This window comes from Mercurialis annua, linkage group LG6 (assembly GCF_937616625.2).
Source record: "Mercurialis annua linkage group LG6, ddMerAnnu1.2, whole genome shotgun sequence".
Classification (NCBI taxonomy): domain Eukaryota; kingdom Viridiplantae; phylum Streptophyta; class Magnoliopsida; order Malpighiales; family Euphorbiaceae; genus Mercurialis; species Mercurialis annua.
The window spans coordinates 6400973-6421491 of record NC_065575.1 but is presented as its reverse complement, the minus strand read 5'-3'; the positions used below and the strand labels follow the sequence as shown (position 1 = coordinate 6421491).

Here is a 20519-nt window from a genome sequence, read left to right as displayed (position 1 = left end):
ATAATTAAATCCTTGTATTTTTAAAATTGAACAATTAAACCCTTATTGTTTTAAAATCGAAAAAATAACCCTTTTAGTTTACTTTTTGGACACTTACCCTCTCAAATTTTCGGTAAATATTTTAAACATTAAAATTATTTTTGAGCTTTTTTCCTATATGATTATGAGAGATATGTCAGCCATTAACGGGTGTTTCTAATGATGTTGGACAAAAGGGGTTATTTGTTCTATTTGAAAACAAAAAAGGCTTAATTATACCTCAAAAAAGTAAAAGGGCTGATTTGTACTTTTGTGAAAACTACGAGAGTTTTTTGTACCTTTTGTCTAATAAATACTAATGAATAATTTAGAGCAAAGTATCAACTAAACCCAAATTAGACCTCAGGAAAGAGTTTCCTCCTAAAACCTAGTGCACTTGGTGCGTTTTAGGATTTCGGTAGGTCTGATCTCTTGTTCATCAAGTGGTGTTTCTCCGTTAGAGTTTTTGTCCGGCCGTATGGCAGAGGATGGTAATGGAGATGTGGTTGCAGTTTATAGTAATGGAGAAAACCTAATGTTAACAAAGGAGAAGGAAGAGGAGATTGTTTTGGTGGAGGCGTGCGAGGTGGACGCAAAGGTTTGAACATTGTTCTGGTTCAAATAAATATGAGACGTACTTTTAACTCGATTTGGAAACTGAATAAAAGTTTCAATATTAAGCAATGACCGAATAATATTTTTATTTTTCAATTCTATTCGGTTAGACATTAAGAGAAAGTAATTAAAGGGTGCCCATGGACTTTTGATAACTACCTCCTTATGCTGAAAGATGTTTATGAGGATGTTTCACCTATGGAGATGGTATTTGACGTCGTTCTTTTTTGGATTTATATTCATAATGTCCCCATTGGACGCATGACAAAGTGGATGGCGGAAGTAGTGGGGAAGAAGATTGCTGGTGTTGGGCGACACAGCGGAAATTCAATTAATTATGCTAGTGAATAACGTATTGTGCTAAATAATTATACCGGAAAAATTCCCAGAAAAAATTGGAGGGTCACGAGCGGACCATTTAAGTACCAACCTCCTAGACAAAATTCAACACGATATAACTAACTTCACAATAGGGAATTCCAACTAGCCTAATCATTAGCGTCGAAAATAAATCAAGGACGGCAGAAACAAAATGATAAATGACACCGAGAATTTTTTACGTGGTTCACCCAAAATGCTGGATTACGTCCATGGGACAAAGTCCGATAATTCTTCCACTATCAAAATAGTAGGCATACAAGTAGAGTTATTTTACAGAGAGATCTCACCAAAATAGTGACATTCAAGTGTTTCCCACGCATCCGAAATAACCTCACTATTTTTATCTCTCACTCACTCTAACTTCTCACACCCTTTAGAGAAAGCGTTTCTCTAGCTCGCCTATTAACCTGAAGCTAATACTCTCACTCACAAATACTTTGTGAATTTGGTGTTTGGTGTACATTAATCCCTTTCACCCCCTTCCTATTTATAGGAAAAAGTGTAGTAGCCTCCAAGCCAAAATTTGGCTTGGAGGTTACTCCAAGTAATTTTTTTTATTTATAACTTGTGGGGCCCACCATGTGGAGGGACCCACCCTGACAAATCTCCCCCTCCCGACTACATGGGAGGCACCACCAGTCCAGCTGTTTGTCGACAATATTCAAACTTTCCTCGTGGAAGAGCTTTGGTTAACATATCAAATCCATTTTCATTAGTATGGATCTTTTCCAACTGTAGCAGCTTCATCTCCAATACATCTCGAATCCAGTGATATCTCACATCGATGTGTTTGGATCTTGAATAAAAGGAGGAATTCTTCCCGAGGTGAATAGTGCTTTGACTATCACAAAACAGCTCGTGCTTCGTCTGGTGAAAACCAAGTTCACTTAAGAACCTTTTCATCCATAGCAACTCCTTACAGGCTTCAGTTGCTGCAATAAACTCGGCTTCTGTTGTTGAGAGTGCAACACATTTTTGTAGTCTAAATTGCCATGACAAAGCTCCCCTTGCAAATGAAATCAGATAACCTGATGTAGACTTTCTCGAGTCAACATCTTCAGCCATATCTGCATCTGTGTAGCCAACAAGCACAAGTTTTCCATCTCCAAAAGATAGACACATTCTTGATGTACCTTGAAGGTACCTAAGAATCCATTTCACTGCAGCCCAATGTTCTTTTCCAGAATTTGAAAGGAACCGACTCACTACTCCAACTGAGTGAGCAATGTCTGGCCGTGTGCATACCATGGCATACATCAAGCTCCCAACTGCTGAAGTATATGGAACTCTTTCCATCTCCTCCTTCTCTTTCTCAGTAGAAGGGCACTGTTCAAAACTCAGTCTAAAATGATTAGCAAGGGGGCAGCTAACCGCTTTAGCCTTATCCATGTTGAACCTTTGAAGTACTTTCTGAATGTACTTCTCCTGTGATAACCATAGCTTCTTGGAGCCTCTATCTCTGGTTATCTTCATGCCTAGAATTTGCCTTGCCGAGCCCAAGTCTTTCATCACAAAAGACTTGATCAACTGCTTTTTCAAGTTGTTGATTCTTGAAATATTCTGGCCAACGATCAACATGTCATCCACATAGAGCAGAAGTATAATAAAATCCTCATCAGAGAATTTCCGCACGAACACACAATGGTCTGAAGTAGTCTTCTTGTACCCTTGCTTCCCCATAACAGACTCAAACTTCTTGTACCATTGTCTCGGTGCTTGTTTTAAGCCGTATTTCCCCTTTTCTTCGAAACCCTCTGGCTGCTCCATGTATATCTCTTCCTCAAAATCACCATGAAGGAAGGCAATCCTTACATCCATCTGCTCGATCTTCAGGTCGAGGCTTGCTGCTAACCCTAGCACTGTACGAATGGATGTCATTTTCACCACTGGTGAAAAAATCTCATCAAAATCAATTCCTTTTCTTTGGCCAAATCCCTTGACAACTAGTCTAGCTTTGAAACATGGTTGTAGACCGTGTTCCTCATTCTTTATCCTGAACACCCACTTGTTCTTCAAGCCCTCTTGCCTTTTGGCAACTTCACCAGCTTAAATGTATCATTCTCATACAAGGATCTCATCTCATCTTGCATGGTGTCAATTGTTAGCAATTTTACTTACCAACTTGTAAATAGTGGACTATAAGTCCGGGTTATCGTACCCACAAGGATGAGAGGTTCAAAGTGAGTGAACTAGATTTTGATCTTCAATTCGTTTAGCAACACACAATTGGTTGAAGTTTCAAGAATCCGATTACTAATTAAGAATTATACTAAACGTGAAATTGCAATTAACAAATAAAGAGATACTAATTATCAAGAATTTAAATCAATAAAAGGGGAAAGTCAAGGGATTGGTAATCCAACCTAGGTTATGCATTCATGGTTGATCAAAGTGGAAGCTACTAAGGACCGAGCGAGGCCTAAAACGTCATTCCCGCTCTCTTGAGCCTCAAGGAATGCCAAAACCGCTATCTAATCATTTAATCAACACCAAGCTCACTCTCGTGTTACAAGGCAAAACTAAATCATTATCTAACGATTAATCAATCCACTCTAAGGCCACCTAGATTCAAACCCACTCTCGTGGTGCTCTAAAATCTAGGTTTTCAATCCTATAAGTCAATCTAATCAACCACCTCTCGGTGTATCAATCAAACTCTAAACATGATTAAGGTAGCTAATCCTAATCAAGCAATAAGTAATAGGAGTGAAACATAAGCATACAACACTAAGAACCAGCCAATCAATAAAACCCTAAGTTATCATACCAACCCCCTAACAAGGGGGTTTAGCCACTCATACTCAAATTAACACAAGCAATTGAGGAATAAGAAAAGTAAAACATTAAAGTAAGAAGAATTACCTTAATTAAATAAGTAGAACAAACAACCATAAAGATAATGAAGATTCACAATAAGTAAGCTTGTAATAAAAATGAAGATCTTGTTCTCACAAAGAAAATAAAACTTTCAATCAAGCTCCAACAATGGAGGAATCTCTAAGAAGATGGTAGCTAATCTAAAAGAGGTAAAAATTAGAGAACAATCAAAATGTCTACAACTTGTTTCTACCTAAAAAAGATAAGGTGCTATTTATATGGGTTACAAATGAGGTAAATAAAGGACACCCTTCTAAGGAGTGTTGGGCCTAAAAAGGAAATTGAGCCCTTGAGTTTTGTCTTGTCTCGAAATTCAAATTCTGAGCTTCTTTCTTAGGGGCTCAATCGAGCCATCCACTTAAGAGTGAGGGCTCGATCGAGCCTTTGCCTTCAAGAATTCTCTGGACAACTTTGTACATAGGGCTCGATCGAGCCTCCCTTCATAAGTGAAGGGCTCGATCGAGCCCTTCCTTTAAATGCCCATATCTTACTCGTTTCTTTGCTCTTTCAACTCGCTCATATTCCGAAACTTGATTTCTTCCTTCTTTAAGCCCAAAACACTTCACGTTGCTTCATTTTACCTGAAACGCCAATACACAAAATAAGTACACCAATACGTGGAAAAAGCGCTTCAAAGTATACTAAAAGCAAGCGAAAACAACTCCTAAACATAGGTGTAAAATGCACCTATCATCAATCCATTTCAACTTGTGTTCATCATCCATGGCTTCTTCAAAGCTCTCAGGTTCTCCCCCGTCAGTTAACAACACGTACTGATCTTCAGGATATCTGGTAGATTGTTGTCGAACTCTATCAGATCTTCGCAGAACTAGAGAATCCACATATGCTGGTGGTTGATGATGAGCACCATAGTCATCAACATTACCTGGTTCAAACTCAATAGGAGCATCTTGACCACCTATCTCCGACTGGTCGCATTCTTCATCTCCAACATGTCTATGAACCGTCGTTGGAGGAATCAATTCCAAGCCTGTTGATTCTCCATCGGATTCCTCAAAAACATTCTGAGCCTTTTTAATATCCTCAATGGTTTGATTTTCAACAAACACGACATCACGACTTCTGATAAGTCTCTTCTGGACTGGATCGTAAAATCTATAGCCAAATTGATCTTGACGATATCCAACAAACACGCACTCTCGTTGCTTAGCATCAAGTTTAGACCTCTCGTCTTCGGGAATATGCACAAAAGCTTTGCACCCAAACACCCGCAGATGACCATAGGAAACATCTTTTCTCGTCCATACTCTTGCTGGAATACCAGACTGTAGAGGGATACTCGTTGAATGGTTGAGCACGTAAACTGTTGTTAGTAGCGCTTCACCTCAGAACATCTTAGGCAACTTTGCATGTGAGAGTAAACATCTAACTCTCTCCATCAAAGTCATGTTCATCCTCTCAGCCAAACCATTCAACTGCGGCGTCTTAGGAGGTGTTGTTTGATGCCGAATACCATTATTTTTGCAATAAGCATCAAATGGTCCAATATACTCTCCACCATTGTCTGTACGGATGCACTTCAGCTTCTTGCCGGTCTATCTTTCCACCAGAATTAGGAATTGCTTGAAAACTTCTAACACCTGGTCCTTTGTCTTCAAAGTGTACACCCATGTCTTCCTTGAATGATCATCAATGAAACTCACAAAGTATTGAGCACCACCAAGTGACTTTGGCAGTGGTCCACATAAATCTGAGTGAATCAGATCTAACACATTCTTCATTCTTGAAGGAGGGGAACTTTTGAAAGAAACTCGGTTCTGCTTTCCTGCCAGACAATCAGTACATTTCTTCAAGTGAACTTGATCCAGCCCATGCAACGTTTTTCTTTTGGCCAGTATCGACATTCCTTTCTCACTCATATGACCGAGTCGTCTATGCCACAACTCAACTATATTGTCATTCTCCGCTGTATTGACATCGTCATGGGATAGCTTTGCATGCATCATATATAGTTTTGAATGTCGTTTTCCCCCTGGCCACCACCAATGAGCCTTTGGTCAGCTTCCATTGTCCATTGAAGAAGGTGTTGCAAAAACCTTCATCATCCATCTTGCCTGCTGAAATTAAATTCAGACACATATCTGGGATGTGCCTGACATCCTTCAGGACTAATTGCGTACCATTCTCTGTTTCCAGAGAGACATCACCTTTGCCTACGACTTTTGCAAAGTTCTCATTTCCCATTCTTACATCACCAAAATCGTATGATGTGTAAGATGAGAAGAATTCCCTTCGAGATGAAGCATGAATGGTAGCTCCAGTGTCGATCACCCAACTCGTCTCGTGAATTGCAAGATTGACAATATCTTCATCATGGACTTCGTTGAACTCCCCGACAACATTTGTTTGTTCATCATCACTGCTGTCATTTTTCCTCACATCTTTGCCTTTGTTCTTTTCTTGGTCTTGCTTCAACTTTCGACATAACATTTTGATGTGGCCCTTTTTCTTGCAGTAATGGCACTCAGTATTAGCATATTTGTTTGACTTTCCTCTGCTTTTGTATCAATGTTTTTGACCTCTAGCTTCGCTCCTCCCTCTAGATTCTGCAACGAACACATCTGATTCTGATGAAGAGAAACCTTGTGATCTCCGTCTACTCTCTTCATTCAGGATGCCACTTTTAACGGCTTCCAAATTTACTACTCCATTTGGTGCAGAATTTGTTAGTGAAATCTTCAAAGTCTCCCAAGACTCTGGTAGAGAGGCAAGCATGAGGAGAGCGGGCACCTCCTCGTCAAACTTTATGCTCATACTTGATAACTGATCCACAATCCCTTGAATTGCATTCAGGTGATCAACTATAGAAGTCCCTTCATGATATTTTATCTGCGTTAATTTTGTCAGATAAAATAATTTGTTGTTGCCGGTTTTCGACGCGTTCAGCTCCTCAAGCTTCTTCCATAATGTCTGTGCATGAGTCTCGTTACAAATGTGGTTGTACACGTTATCCTCGACGAACTGTCGAATGTAACCACACACCTGCTCATGCTCGAACGCCCATTCTTCATCTGTTTTTCCTTCGGGTTTATTTGTTAAAAACATCGGTAAATGCAGTTTCGTCACAAATAGGAGATCCTTCATCTTGTTTCTCCATATGTGGTAATCTATGCCATTTAAACTGACCATCTTGCCAGTTTTTGCCTCCATATTTTCGACTAGTGCCTAGTACTATAAATATATCTAATTTATTTTCTGATGTGGAGGATCCACTATCTAGTGGCAACCACAGAGCATATGATAAATAGATATATAAATACTCAAACCAGCTCTGATACCAGTTGTTGGGCGACACAGCGGAAATTCAATTAATTATGCTAGTGAATAGCGTATTTTGTTAAATAATTATACCGGAAAAATTCCCAGGAAAGATTGGAGGGTCACGAGCGGACCTCTTAAGTACCAACCTCCTAAACAGAATTCAATACGATATAACTAACTTCACAATAGGGAATTCCAACTAGCCTAATCGTTAGCGTCGAAAATAAATTAAGGACAGCAGAAACAAAATGATGAGAGTTTTTTATGTGGTTCATCCAAAATGATGGATTACGTCCACGGGACAAAGTCCGAATAATTCTTCCACTATCAAAGTAGTAGGCATACAAGTAGAGTAATTTTACAGAGAGATCTCACCAAAATAGTGACACTCAAGTGTTTTCCACGCACCCGAAATAATCTCACTATTTTTATCTCTCACTCACTCTCACTTCTCACACCCTTTAGAAAAAGCGTTTCTCTAACTCGCCTATTAATCTGAAGCTAATACTCTCACTCACAAATACTTTATGAATTTGGTGTTTGGTTAATCCCTTTCACCCCCTTCCTATTTATAGGACAAAGTGGAGTAGCCTCCAAGCCAAAACGCTTAGAGGTTACTCCAAGTAAATTAATTTTTCTTATTTATTACTTGTGGGGCCCACCATGTGGAGGGACCCACACTAACAGCTAGTTGATCGAAATCGATGAAGAAAGACTAGGGGGTTGGAGCAGATTTTTAAGGGTGAGAATTGAAATTAACATCAATAAACCTTTAAAAAGAGGAGTAATTGTGAGGGATGATAATAATCAGAAACGATGGTTATTAATTTAATATGAGAGGCTAGGAAGTTTTTGTTACGCTTGTGGTAGAATCGGGCATCAAGACATTGATTGTGAACAAGTTGACTCAGAGGCTGAAAAATCATGTTATCAGTATGGAGAAGAGATGAGAGTCTCACCATTAAAAGTGATCAGCATAAACCAAAAATTAAAGAAAAAAAAGAAGAAAATCTAGTGAGGGATATGTATAAAAAATTAAACATTGGGGAGAAGAAAGGGGAGAAGGTAAGTCGTAAGGACCAAAATGTTACAAGAAATACTTTCATGTATGGGGAAAACAATAGTAATATTACCTGTGCTGCTGGAAAAGTGGTGGAGATTGGGGATGAGGGATTTGAACAGGAGGTGGTAATTGAAAAAGGACAAGAAATAAGTAACTACAATGAAAATTTGCATCTAACAAATGGTCCTTCCATGCATGGGACTGTTCACAAAAAAAGGCTCAATTATTGGCTAGGAAAAATCTAGATAATAGGAAAAAGAATGACGAAAGAGGGTTGTTCGTAGTGGAAAATCATCAACTAGTTCAAATTCAGCGAGAGGAAAGCGAAAAGAAAAGAAAAATGGGGAGGACGAGATGGATGGAATGGAGATTGACAGTGGAGTGCAAGTTAATAAAGCCATAGAAGGAGAATTTGTGACAAATCTTTTATCGGCCGACTCGGATATTTACCGAGTCCGTCGGGACCAATAAATCACAATAAAATCTCTTGGTGGAAATTTTAATGAAATTAGTGGCAAAGTGAAAGGGTTGGTGGTAAGTTGAGAGATGACAATAAAATGCAAAGGTTTTACGATGCGCTTAATCAATGTGATTTGAAGATTTGGGTTCCAAAGGAAGTAATTTCACTTGGTGTAGAGGAAACGGAAATAGGGATCCTATATATGAATGCTTAGACAAAGTGGTGGGCAATTAAGAATGGCACAACTGGTTTCCGAATGCTTCAGTCCTCACATTTTTAAGGGAAAGCTCTAATATATATCATGCTCCAATTTTGTTGGAGGCAAATGGAAATAGACAATTTCAGCCTCAAAGAAGGAAAAAGTTGCCTAGATTTTAGAAGCCATTGTAAGGAAATTGTCAAATAGGCCTAGAATGATATTCCAAATGGGCAAAGAATGAGTATGGTGAGCAGAATTAGCGACTATATGAAGAATTTGCATAAATGGAGCAACGGTGTTGTTGGCAATGTGGCGAATAGAAAAAAAGCAAAACGAAAACAACTATTGAATCTACAAATGTAGGCAGCAAACCACGCTCAATTCCAGGAAATTCGAAGAATGGAAGCAGAGTTGGACGAGCTGCTATGCTGTGAAAAATCGTATTGGATGCAGAAATCCAAAGCCTTGTGACTAAAAGAAGGGGACAAAAATGCCTCTTTTTTCCATAGGAAAGCATTACAAAGGAGAAAGAGGAACACTATTGAGGGCTTGTTTGATTCAACCTTTCATTTTTTTGCAAATCTATCACGAATATGAAAATTCGGTGTTTTCTTTGTTAATACAACAACCGGAATCAACAAAAAAAGAGAAAAATATTTTTTGAGTTAATTAGGATATTAGTTAGATTATGACATTTATTTGGGAAGAAAGAGACACCAGATTGTTTAATCGGTGGTAAATTTGCAGATAATGAAAGGTGGTGATTTTATTGACATTCTTTTAAGAACTTGATGAAAATAAAAAAAACGTATAAAGTGGTGATTTTTTATAAAATTAACCCAAAAATAAAATAACAGAATTGTTCTTGATAGCAAAAAGCTAAATTTTAGTTTTAGACCCTAATTTATCAAGTTTTAAGTTTCGATGTTTCCAAAAGTTTGCTCAAAGTTAGCTTATTAAAGTGTCATATTTATTTCATATTTTTCGACCATCTTTGAGCTAATAAAACTATTACTTAGAGTGGCCCAAACTCTAAATAAAAATGACATTCCTAAATTTTGAAACGTCGCCTATAATATTTGTTTAGACTTTAATTTGAAAATAGCACTGGGAAGTGTCGAAAATTAAGTCGGAAGTTACCACTGCAGACTGTTTTTTAAAACTGCTGAAAACAGCCCTATGGGCTGCTGCCTTTGCAGCAATTTCTTCTGCTGTTCTGCCACTTTTATGGCAGCAACTATTCTGTAATTTTATTCTCCATATTATAACGAACAAAATAATACCAAAACCGACTTATTCCAACATTCCGTTAGCTCACAATCTTATTTCAAAGTTTGCCTCTTAAACACATTTTATTACTTGTTCAAAACAGTTTTAGAATTTATATTTTGGATACTTTTAAAGCTTGAAGACTTTACATTTGTAATCAATTTTTGTAACAAAAAAAAGAGTTTCTTTTCTTAAGAAGATAAAAAATAAAAATAGAATAAGTTACTCTAACGTTTTTCACATGGAATATAATTATACATACATTTTCCTATTTTAAAATCAAATTGTTATATTTTTATTTTATTTTCACTTATATTTTAATCATTCCGCTTATTTTTAGATTTCAACTATATTAAAAGACTTTAACTTATTTTTAACATTAAGTATTAACAGAAATTAATATCTCTTATTAAATTTAATGACTTGGTGAATTCAGTTTACATTTTTATATGTATTGCTATTCTAAATTTTATCTTGTTGATACATTTCTGATACATATCAGTTTTGTAATTTATGTTATAACTAGATGATGTCAAAATTTTATATTATGGATATATTTTTGATACATATTTGATATATTTTTGATACATTTTCGATATATATTTGATAAATCTCTGATACATATATGATACATCTTCGACTCATAATTTATTTGTGATATTTATCCAAAAAAAATAAACATGATACATATATTTTTTAAATGTATTTAATAGATAAATCGCTAATACATATTTGATATATCTCAAACATATATATATATATATATATATATATATATATATATATATATATATATATATATATTTGATACATTTCTGATGCATATTTGATATATATTCGATCGTTTGGACCCTTTTTCTTGTTTTTATACATTTTTTTTAACTTTTGTTGTATATATTTTTTATCGTATATTTGATATATCTTTGAGACGTATAGAAAATTTTATTACATGTGTTACATGTATGTTTTTTTATACATATTTGACACATGATAGATACATTGTTTTACTAAATTTATACACAATAGATAAAAAATTTAAATGTATTTCATAGATAGATCACTAATACATAATAGATATAGTTTTTAAATGTATGAAATATATATATCGTTAATACATAATTTATACATTATAGGTACATTTTTTACCACATACTTTATACATGATATAATTTTTTTAAATATATTCAGTAAATACATCTCTGTTACATATATGATAAATATATTATTTATGCATCAGATCCGTGTTCGATTTGTATCAACAATGCATCCGATGAATAATTCATAAAATTATATTTTTTTTCAATTGTATCATTTATATATGGCTAATCCTCTGAAAAAACCTCCACCTTTTAGCCCCTTTTCGTTTGCACCCTGATGTTGTAAAATCTCCAATTTTACCCAAATTCACACCTTTCGTTTTCAATTCCACCCTTAAGCATTAAATCAACCTTTTTTCACTTGAAAAATGTCCAAATCAATACTTAATATTTAAGCATATATACTAAATAGAGCTTAAAGTTATATTTAAATAAAAGAATATTCTTTTCACAAATTAAAAAAACTTAATAATAAATTTTTATTGAATTCAATAAATATTATTATTTTGTACAAATTCAAATCCGATTTTATTCGACCTCTCTAATTTATTTGATATTATAATTAATTTAATTTTTTTTTAATGTATCATTAAAAAAATTAATTTAATTAACTAAATAATTAATAAAAATACTACATCCGTGTATTCCGACCCACTCTCGGTCGGCCGCCGTCGTCCTCCGGGTATTCCGACCCACCCCGGATCAGCCGCCGTCGTCCTCCGCGTCTTCCTCCCATGGAAGCCGACCTCCTCGTCTTCCATGGGAGGAAGACGAGCTGGTTTGTCTTCCTCCCAAGGAAGACAAACCAGCAGCTGGTCGTCTTCCTTCCATGGAAGACGACCAGATCTGGTCGTCTTCCATGGAAGGAAGACGACCCAGGTCGTCTTTCTAAGGAGGAAGACGACCAGATCTGGTCGTCTTCCTAGGAGGAAGACGACCAGCTCGTCTTCCTTGGGAGGAAGACGAGCTTGTCTTCCTTGGGAGGAAGACGAGCTTGTCTTCCTCCCATGGAAGACGAGCTGTTCGTCTTCCATGGGAGGAAGACGAGCTGGTCTCGTCTTCCTCCAATGGAAGACGACCAGCTCTGGTTCGTCTTCCATGGAAGACGAACCAGAGCTGGTTCGGTTTGCCGGAGGTCAAAAAAAATTAAACTAAAAACGATATAAAATATAATTTAATTAGTTTAAATTTATTTTCGAAATAAAAGCAGCAAGTTTTAAATAAAAAGGTTTGTATAATATTTAAAATTAATTTTTAAAATTTTAGAAAGATGGTTTTTTGTTTTAATTATAATATTAGGGACTATTTTGAGTATTTATTAAAATATGAAATATTGGAAAAAAGATCAATTTAATGCTTGAGGGTGTAATTGAAAGTAAAAGTTGTGTATTTCAATAATTGAGGGTGGAATTGAAAACGAAAGGTGTGGATTTGGATAAAATCGGTGATTTTGCAACGTGAGGGTGCAAACGAAAAGGGACTGAAAGGTGGAGGTTTTTTCAGGGGATTAGCCTTTATATATTTATGTATTTTTATATTTTTAATATTTTAAAATTTAATATATTCATATTTCCAAAATTAATATTAATATTTGAGCAAATTACTCTAAGGTACCTCATATTTGTCATAATTCACAATTTGATACCCATTGTTTGAAAATCAAACGATTTGGTACTTCAGTTTTGATTTTGTAAACTATGAGGCCCTTCTGTTAAATATAGGTACTCAATCGTTAACGGAATGAAATGTGAGGTACCAAATAGTTTACAAATGAGGTACCTAATCGTTTACATAATTGAAACTGAGGTACCAAATCGTTTATATAATCAAAACTGAGGTACCAAATCGTTTGAAAATAAATTTCAAATTATTAACGGAACTAACAGAAGGGCCTTATAGTTTACAAAATCAAAACTGAGGTATCAAATCGTTTGATTTTCAAACAAGAGGTACCAAACTGAGAATTATAACAAATGTGAGGTACCTTAAAATAATTTGCTCTTAATATTTTTAAAACTTATATACAACGGATGAATTTTTTAATATTAGAATTTATATATTTTAATATTTTAAAATTTAATATATTCATATTTCTAAAATTAATATTAATTTTTTAAAACTTATATACAACGGATGAATTTTTTAATATTAGAATTTATATATAAGAATAAATTATTTGTGTTTAAAAAAAATATATCTTTTTACGCGTCACCTGCTGACATCAACATAATGATACGGCTGATTTAAAAAAAAAATGTAAAGATTCTCAAAAAGAAGGTACCTTCCGAAAAGTGGTCCTTTTTTGGTATTTTTGTTGTTTTTTCATAATAATTTAAAGATTAAGTCAAACCATAAATTACTAGCGCAGAAATAAGTCCCTTTGCTGAGATATGTATGTTCCGAGTAAAGACTAGGAATAAAATAGTAAGAAGACCAAGACAAAGTTTGCTTTGTTGGATTGGAAGCCATTATATACTGATAAGAAGATTGGAGAATAAATATAATACAAAAAACTGTTGATTTTAATAAACATAGAGAGAGATTTTGTATTGCTGGCTTGAGTGCATCACTGTTCTTTGGTGATCATAGAGAGAGATAATATAAATGGCTGAATTAGCTTTGACTGGGACTTTATTTCTGGCTGATACTCTGTTAGCCTTTCTCAACCAGAGAGACGGCCATGAAAATGTTCATGTTGAAGTTGGAAAGCTTGCAAATTGGCTGAAGTTGATGAAATCATATATAACCGATGAACAGCCAAATGAATCTCAACAAGTTGCCAAAGATCTCGTGAAGCAAGCTCGAGACGTGGCTTATGACATCGAAGATATTCTCGACGAATACATGCTTCGTCTGTCGCGTGCTGAATACCATAGCTATGCGGTTACAACTTTTGCATCCAAGATTTTCCATTATCCAGCGGACAAGAGAGCTCTCGGGACCCTGTCGGACAATATGAAAACTGTCGAAAGCAAAATCGAGCAACTTTCAAAAGGACGGGCGCTTCTACGTCCTGGTAATAGTACTTCTGATGCTGTCTCAGAAGCAGGTTCAAGCTCTGGCTTCAGACATGAAGCTTTTGCGAATCTTGCAGCAGATGAAATTGTGGGTTATGAGGAGCAGAGAAATTTGCTTCTTGATCTCGTAACAGGACGAGATACGAGGCGTATTACAGTTGCAGTGGTTGGTGCTGCTGGATCCGGCAAATCTTTGCTTGTCAAAAATATTTATGACAGTAGAGAAGTTCAACAACAGTTTGATTGTGTTGCTTGGGTTCATGTGCCTCAACCCTTTAGACTTGATGATCTGTTGCAGCAAATCCTGCACAATGATCTGAAGCACAAAAGATATCTTGTAGTTCTTGATGATATTTGGAGGCAAGATGATTTGGACAAGATTATCTCTGCTTTACCTTACGCTGTCGATGGCTGCAGGATAATTTTTACGAGCCAGATTACGGGTTCTTGTGGTCGGTTATCCAATCACGTCATTGAATTGAACGGATTGTCATCAATGGATTCTTTGAAGCTTTTCTGTAAGAAGGCTTTTGGAACTAGAGAATGTCCTGATGAGCTTGTGAAATTGTCTCAGAATATTGTGACGAGATGCGAAGGCCTGCCCTTTGCGATTGCCAATCTGGGGAGTTTACTGTCAAGGAAGAATCAGAATCAAATCGAGTGGATGAAATTACACGGTAGCCTTGCGTCCGAAATTGGATCCAACTCTCAACTCTCCATTATCAGCAGATTCTTAATGCCAAGCTTCAGAGATCTTTCGAGCACTATCAAGAGTTGTTTCTTGTACTTCAGTCTTTTTCCCGAAGATTGCTCCGTCAAGCGAGGAAGGCTAATTCGCGCATGGGTTGCTGAAGGATTTGTGAAGAAAACAGGAAGCAGGACAGCAGAAGAGGTTGCTGAGGATTGCTTGAATGAGCTTGTCCAAAGGAATTTGATTTCTGTTAGCCAACTGGAGATCGACGGACGGATCAGAAGCTGTAGAATTCTGAACCTCGTTCGTGGGTTTATCGTTTCAAAAGCTGAGGAGTACAACTTTGCAAAATTCTTATGCCACTCAGATATCACTTATCCTTGCGAAAAAATCCGACGCCTATCTGTTCAGGATGCTAGCACCGACTTTGCCGCAAGCGTAAATTTGGGTAATGTCCGAACTTCATTTCTGTTTCAGCATAAAGACATCACTCCCTCCATAATAAAACAGATGCTTGATAAATTCAGATTGTTAAGGGTTCTAGACTTGCAAAATGCACCTTTGGAGGATTTTCCTGATGAAATTATTGCTCTCAGACTATTAAAATATTTAAGCCTGAGCCATACAAATATTAGGAAAATCCCAAAATCCATAAGGAAGCTTGTATTGCTGGAAACCCTGGATCTAAAGCAAACTCGTGTAACCGTGTTACCGTTCGAGATCCTTAAACTTCCAAACCTGCATCATCTGTTAGCGTATCGTTACGACGTAAAGAACTATGTCACCTTTGAAAGCGTCCAAGGAGTGGAGTTTCCTGTTGGAATTGGAAAACTATGTGCTCTGCAGAAGTTGTCATTGATAAAAATGAACGGAAATCGCGGATTTGCTAAAAGCTTGGGAAATCTGATCGGACTCAGGAAGCTCGGTCTTACGGGTCTAAGACGAGAAGATGGAAAGGAATTGTGCAGATCGATTCTGAAAATGGAGAAACTCTCGACCCTCAATTTGACAGCAATAACGGAAGACGAATATCTTGATATCGACTACATGCAGTATCCTCCATCCTGTCTGCGACATCTGCATCTAAAAGGCCGCCTACATAAGTCTCCAGAGTGGATTTCCATGCTTCACAACGTTGTCAGAATCACCCTGAAGTGGTCGAAATTGAATGCGGATGAAAATCCTGTCGAAGCCCTCCAATCTTTGTCAAGTCTGACAGAGCTTCATCTGGTTGACTGCTATAATGGCGACAAGTTCGAATTCAAAGCGGACAAGTTCAGGAAACTAAAGGTGTTGCATATTGAGAAGTTTGATGAGCTAAACATGATTACAATAGAAACAAAAGCAATGCCTATGCTTGAAAAGCTAACCTTTTGCAGGTGCAACAATCTGAAGATGCTTCCATTAGGAATCTTCAATCTCTGTCATCTTCAACAACTACTTCTGTATAGTATGCACACCGAGTTCATTGACAAACTTCAGAAGCACTCCGAAGATCGTTGGATGGTTGACCATATCAGAATCATCCATTCTTTCACTCTTCAAAATAACCAATATTGGTCACTCCAAAAAATTTCTTGAGGTGGGCGAAATGGAAATGCTGAAACGGTAAATGCAAACACGAGGAATGGGCGAAATAATTTTTTTTTATAAAAGTTATAAAAATATAGGTTTCTGAAGTTTTAAAAGTATAGTTTTCTTGCAATATAAGTAATTATTTCTTCTTTAAAAGTATGCCAATGTAATTGTTTAAATTGTTGTTTTTTGGTGTTGTAAGAGCATCCTCCTTCAGTTTTTACAGTTTGAAACTATTTGAAATTAATAAAAGAATTATGTGTGTAAACAAAACTTACAAGAATGGTCAATTTCAGAAAATAACAAGCTAGTAAAGATCTCACTATAGTCTATATTATAAAATTTAAATTTGCTGCAAGCTTCACAGTTACTCGACAAAGTTGTGCAGTAGTCAGCAATTGAACTTAAAAATTTGATTAGATTTGTAAAAAGTTGAAAAAAGTTTTAAGTTTTTAAATGAATTAGGCCTATATAAAACATGAATCGATTTTCAAAATATTACATGTGGACTCAATTTGGAAATGAACCAATCTATATTGAAATTATACATAGTTGTAATCAAAAGCAATTAGCATGGTGAGAAGAGAAGATTAACATTTAATACATATAAACATGCATAAAAATTATACTATAGTATTAATCATTTTCATCATCCTCTAGTACTTGTATCCCTCAACAAACAAGCTCTCAGAAGCCAAACCACCGGCAGCTTCTCCTTCGTACTTTCCGAGCGTCGCGTCGGAATTACTTTTGCACCGAAGCAGAAATGTCTGCTGAGCTTTCTCAACATTTTCTTTCTTCCCGGCCCATGTTTTGAGTGTGCTTTGTTGCAGAGCTCGTCCGAAGGAGAAGGTTAGTGTCCATGGCTTCAATACTGAAAGCTTGTTCATTGCATTGAGGTTCAGAGTCGCCTCTTGTTCGCTTTGTCCGCCGGAGAGAAATACTATGCCTGGAACTGCTGGTGGAACTGTCCGGCGTAATGCGGTGACTGTATGCTCCGCGATCACCTCTGGTGATACCTGTAAAATTTGGAAGAATAACAATGGCAATGTGTTCAAGAAACTTTAAGGAACTAGATAAATTATTTATCTCTATTATAATACGATTGATTGAAGAGAGAGAAACACAGTCTTGACTAAAAAAGGAAGCAGAATGAAACGATTAACGAAAAAAATAATATAAAAAGAAATTTAGACAACTGGAAATAATAAGTGAACGGCTAGAAATGACCGTCCATTCTGCCTCTTTAGTTTTTATATGTCTATTTTAGAAAAAATTATTTTAACTATAATAATTTTTGCTATAAATTAAATTAATAATTTTAATGAACAATTCCTATTTAAAAAAGGAAAAGCTTTTATGTACAACTCTGTAATCCCATTTTACATCAAAAGATAATAGTTCAATGAAATTACAATAATATTTGATTCAATGTATATTTTTAAATAATATGCAGTGTTAGTTATTTATTTTTTCATGAAATTCAATAGTGTTTTATTTTTTTCTTATTCATTAGAAGTAGACTGATTATTGTTTAAACAAATACCACAAAACAAACTCAATTTTTAATTAATTTAATACTGTATATTCACCAAAATAATTCATTTAAAAGCATTTAATTAATTTAATACAATAAATTTTTAGTTTATTGTTGAAACATATATCTACAAATATCAATAAATTAATATAAAAAATTATCATCGAGAAATTCTGAGATTAGCTCTAATTAATAAGTTTTTTTTTTATCAAATTCACTATTACTTTTCTATCATTTAATTTGGGGTCTGATTATTATAATTGAAATTCATTTTTTTTTAAATTCAATTTTCTTTCATTAAAATTCATAAAATAATAAAAATCAAATAAATTTTTAAAAATAAATTGCAAATATTTATTAATTAAAAATAAAATATTTAAAACATGTCTCAATGTTTAAAATTTCCTAGAATAAATATATCAGTACCTTGGGGCCACTTGAACCAGGAGTAACCATGTTAGGCTTAAGAAGAGTGCCTTCAAGAAGTACATGCTGATCATTCAAAGCCTTATAAACAGCAGCAAGAACAGTTTCAGTCACAGCAGCACATTTCTTCACATCATGAGTCCCATCAGTCAACACCTCCGGCTCCACAATGGGCACCAATCCATTTTCCTGACAAATAATAGCATAACGAGCCAATCCCTGAGCATTCTGCTGAATCGCCAATTCTGACGGCTCGGTAGGACCGATCTTCAGAACTGCACGCCACTTCGCGAATCGAGCGCCAGCCTTGTAGTACTGCTGGCAACGAGTGGCGAGCGAGTCGAAGCCTTGAGTTGTTGTTTCTCCATCAGTGCCGGCTAGTTCGACTGTTCCTTTGTCAACTTTGATGCCGGGAACGACGCCATTTTCTTGGAGGAGTTCGACGAATGGTTTGCCGTCGGAGGTGTTCTGGTAGAGAGTTTCTTCGAAGAGGATGACGCCGGAAATGTAGGTTAGGGCGTTGGGAGAGGTGAACAGAAGCTCGCGGAGAGCTTGGCGGTTTGATTCGATGTTCTCGACATTGATGCTGGAGAGACGCTTGCCGATGGTGCCGGTGCTCTCGTCTGCTGCTAAGATACCCTTCCCTGGAGTGGCGATGTACTTGGCAGTCTTGATCAGCTCCTCTGGAGAAACAGTGCATTGCTTAAATATAAGGATATTTAATAAACACAATCTGACGGAAGCTTTGATACGTGAAATTAAAAGCCTAGGAACTAAATTTTTATCCTACATTTGCAATTATCAGGACTTTAATTTGTATTAAAATGATATCAATACTTATAGTTTGTATTTCATGTCAAAATTGATGGCAATATATTATAATGTAATTTGAGAATTGCGACTCAGCTCACCGTATGCGATTGACATATGGTGTCCCGCTAAATAAAATATGTTGAGAATATACGTTAGCTAGTTACATATATTCAATCGAAAAGTGCCGAGTGTACCATATCTCTAAAATAAAGGTTAGATAGCTTATATCATTTTGATATAAAAAAAACTAAAATTTAATACCAAATCAAAATATAGAGCAAATATGCATCTATAATGCATGCATAAATACAAGGAATATTGTTAACCAATGGTTTCTACTTTATCATGATACAAGTACACGAATGTGCAACTCATGAATTGGTATGGAAGAAATCAAACGTTTGCAATAAATAATGACATTTGCATACTGAATGAAAAATGCGTCTATTCTGAAGTCGCACGCGTAACATAAATTTCGAAGCCATAAAAAAGTTAAGCCAATTATGGGATGCTTCTATTACGTTAAGGTTCACTTCCTCGTACTGTTGTATGTGTTAGAAAGTGAGTATGAAAGAGAGTATACCTGCATATTTGCCAACAAAGGCAGACATGGCTATAGGAAGGATTTTGGATAGGACGAAAATTAGAAGACAAAAACTACAACTCAAAGCAACTCAGATATATAAAGATGAGCTTCTATTCTATGGAATATACCCAACCGAATCAAACCCACGAACAGTTCATCGCCACGTGTAAGCAGATTAGCCCATTACATATTATCACCCTTGGATAAACTAATGAGTGATCATTCTCTAAGCCAAGTGGCATCCCATTTCCAATTTATCCCCAAATCTCTAATAGTATTAAAATGTTAGTATTTGCAAAATCCCATCCATCCCTCATCCACAGGCTCTCTCCAATTTTTGAAGAGCCACAAAGGCTAATTTTGGATGCTAGCAACCATATCAAAGTCTTTATCAATTCATATCAGAGCTTTACTCGACCTGATCGGTTCAATAAAAACTGACAAAATTCATAAATATCTAAACTTTTCAATCCTAAAGCCAAAAATTACACTGATATTATCTATTACCAGGCTGAACTAACCAAATATCAAACATTCCGAAGAAAATATTTCAGTTTCGGCAGGACCAAAATTTTGCCCACCCCTATTTACTTTTTTCATTCATCAAATGCAC

The 20519-nt window shown here is 35.9% G+C and overlaps 2 protein-coding genes across 2 annotated transcripts; one reads left to right on the top strand and one right to left on the bottom strand.

Moving 5' to 3' along the window:
* Window positions 1-13798: 13798 nt before the first annotated feature.
* On the top strand, window positions 13799-16947 carry LOC126687226 (disease resistance protein RPM1-like). Its single transcript, XM_050381701.2, has one exon. The coding sequence runs from the start codon at window positions 13866-13868 to the stop codon at window positions 16548-16550; it is 2685 nt and encodes an 894-aa protein (XP_050237658.1). The 5' UTR covers window positions 13799-13865; the 3' UTR covers window positions 16551-16947.
* A 111-nt stretch (window positions 16948-17058) lies between these two features.
* LOC126687229 (fructose-bisphosphate aldolase 5, cytosolic) lies at window positions 17059-20083 on the bottom strand. The gene is made up of 3 exons (XM_050381707.2): window positions 19904-20083; window positions 18508-19190; window positions 17059-17563 (listed from the first exon to the last, which is right to left on the bottom strand). The coding sequence occupies exons 1-3, from the start codon at window positions 19929-19931 to the stop codon at window positions 17201-17203; spliced, it is 1074 nt and encodes a 357-aa protein (XP_050237664.1). The 5' UTR covers window positions 19932-20083; the 3' UTR covers window positions 17059-17200.
* Window positions 20084-20519: the final 436 nt, after the last annotated feature.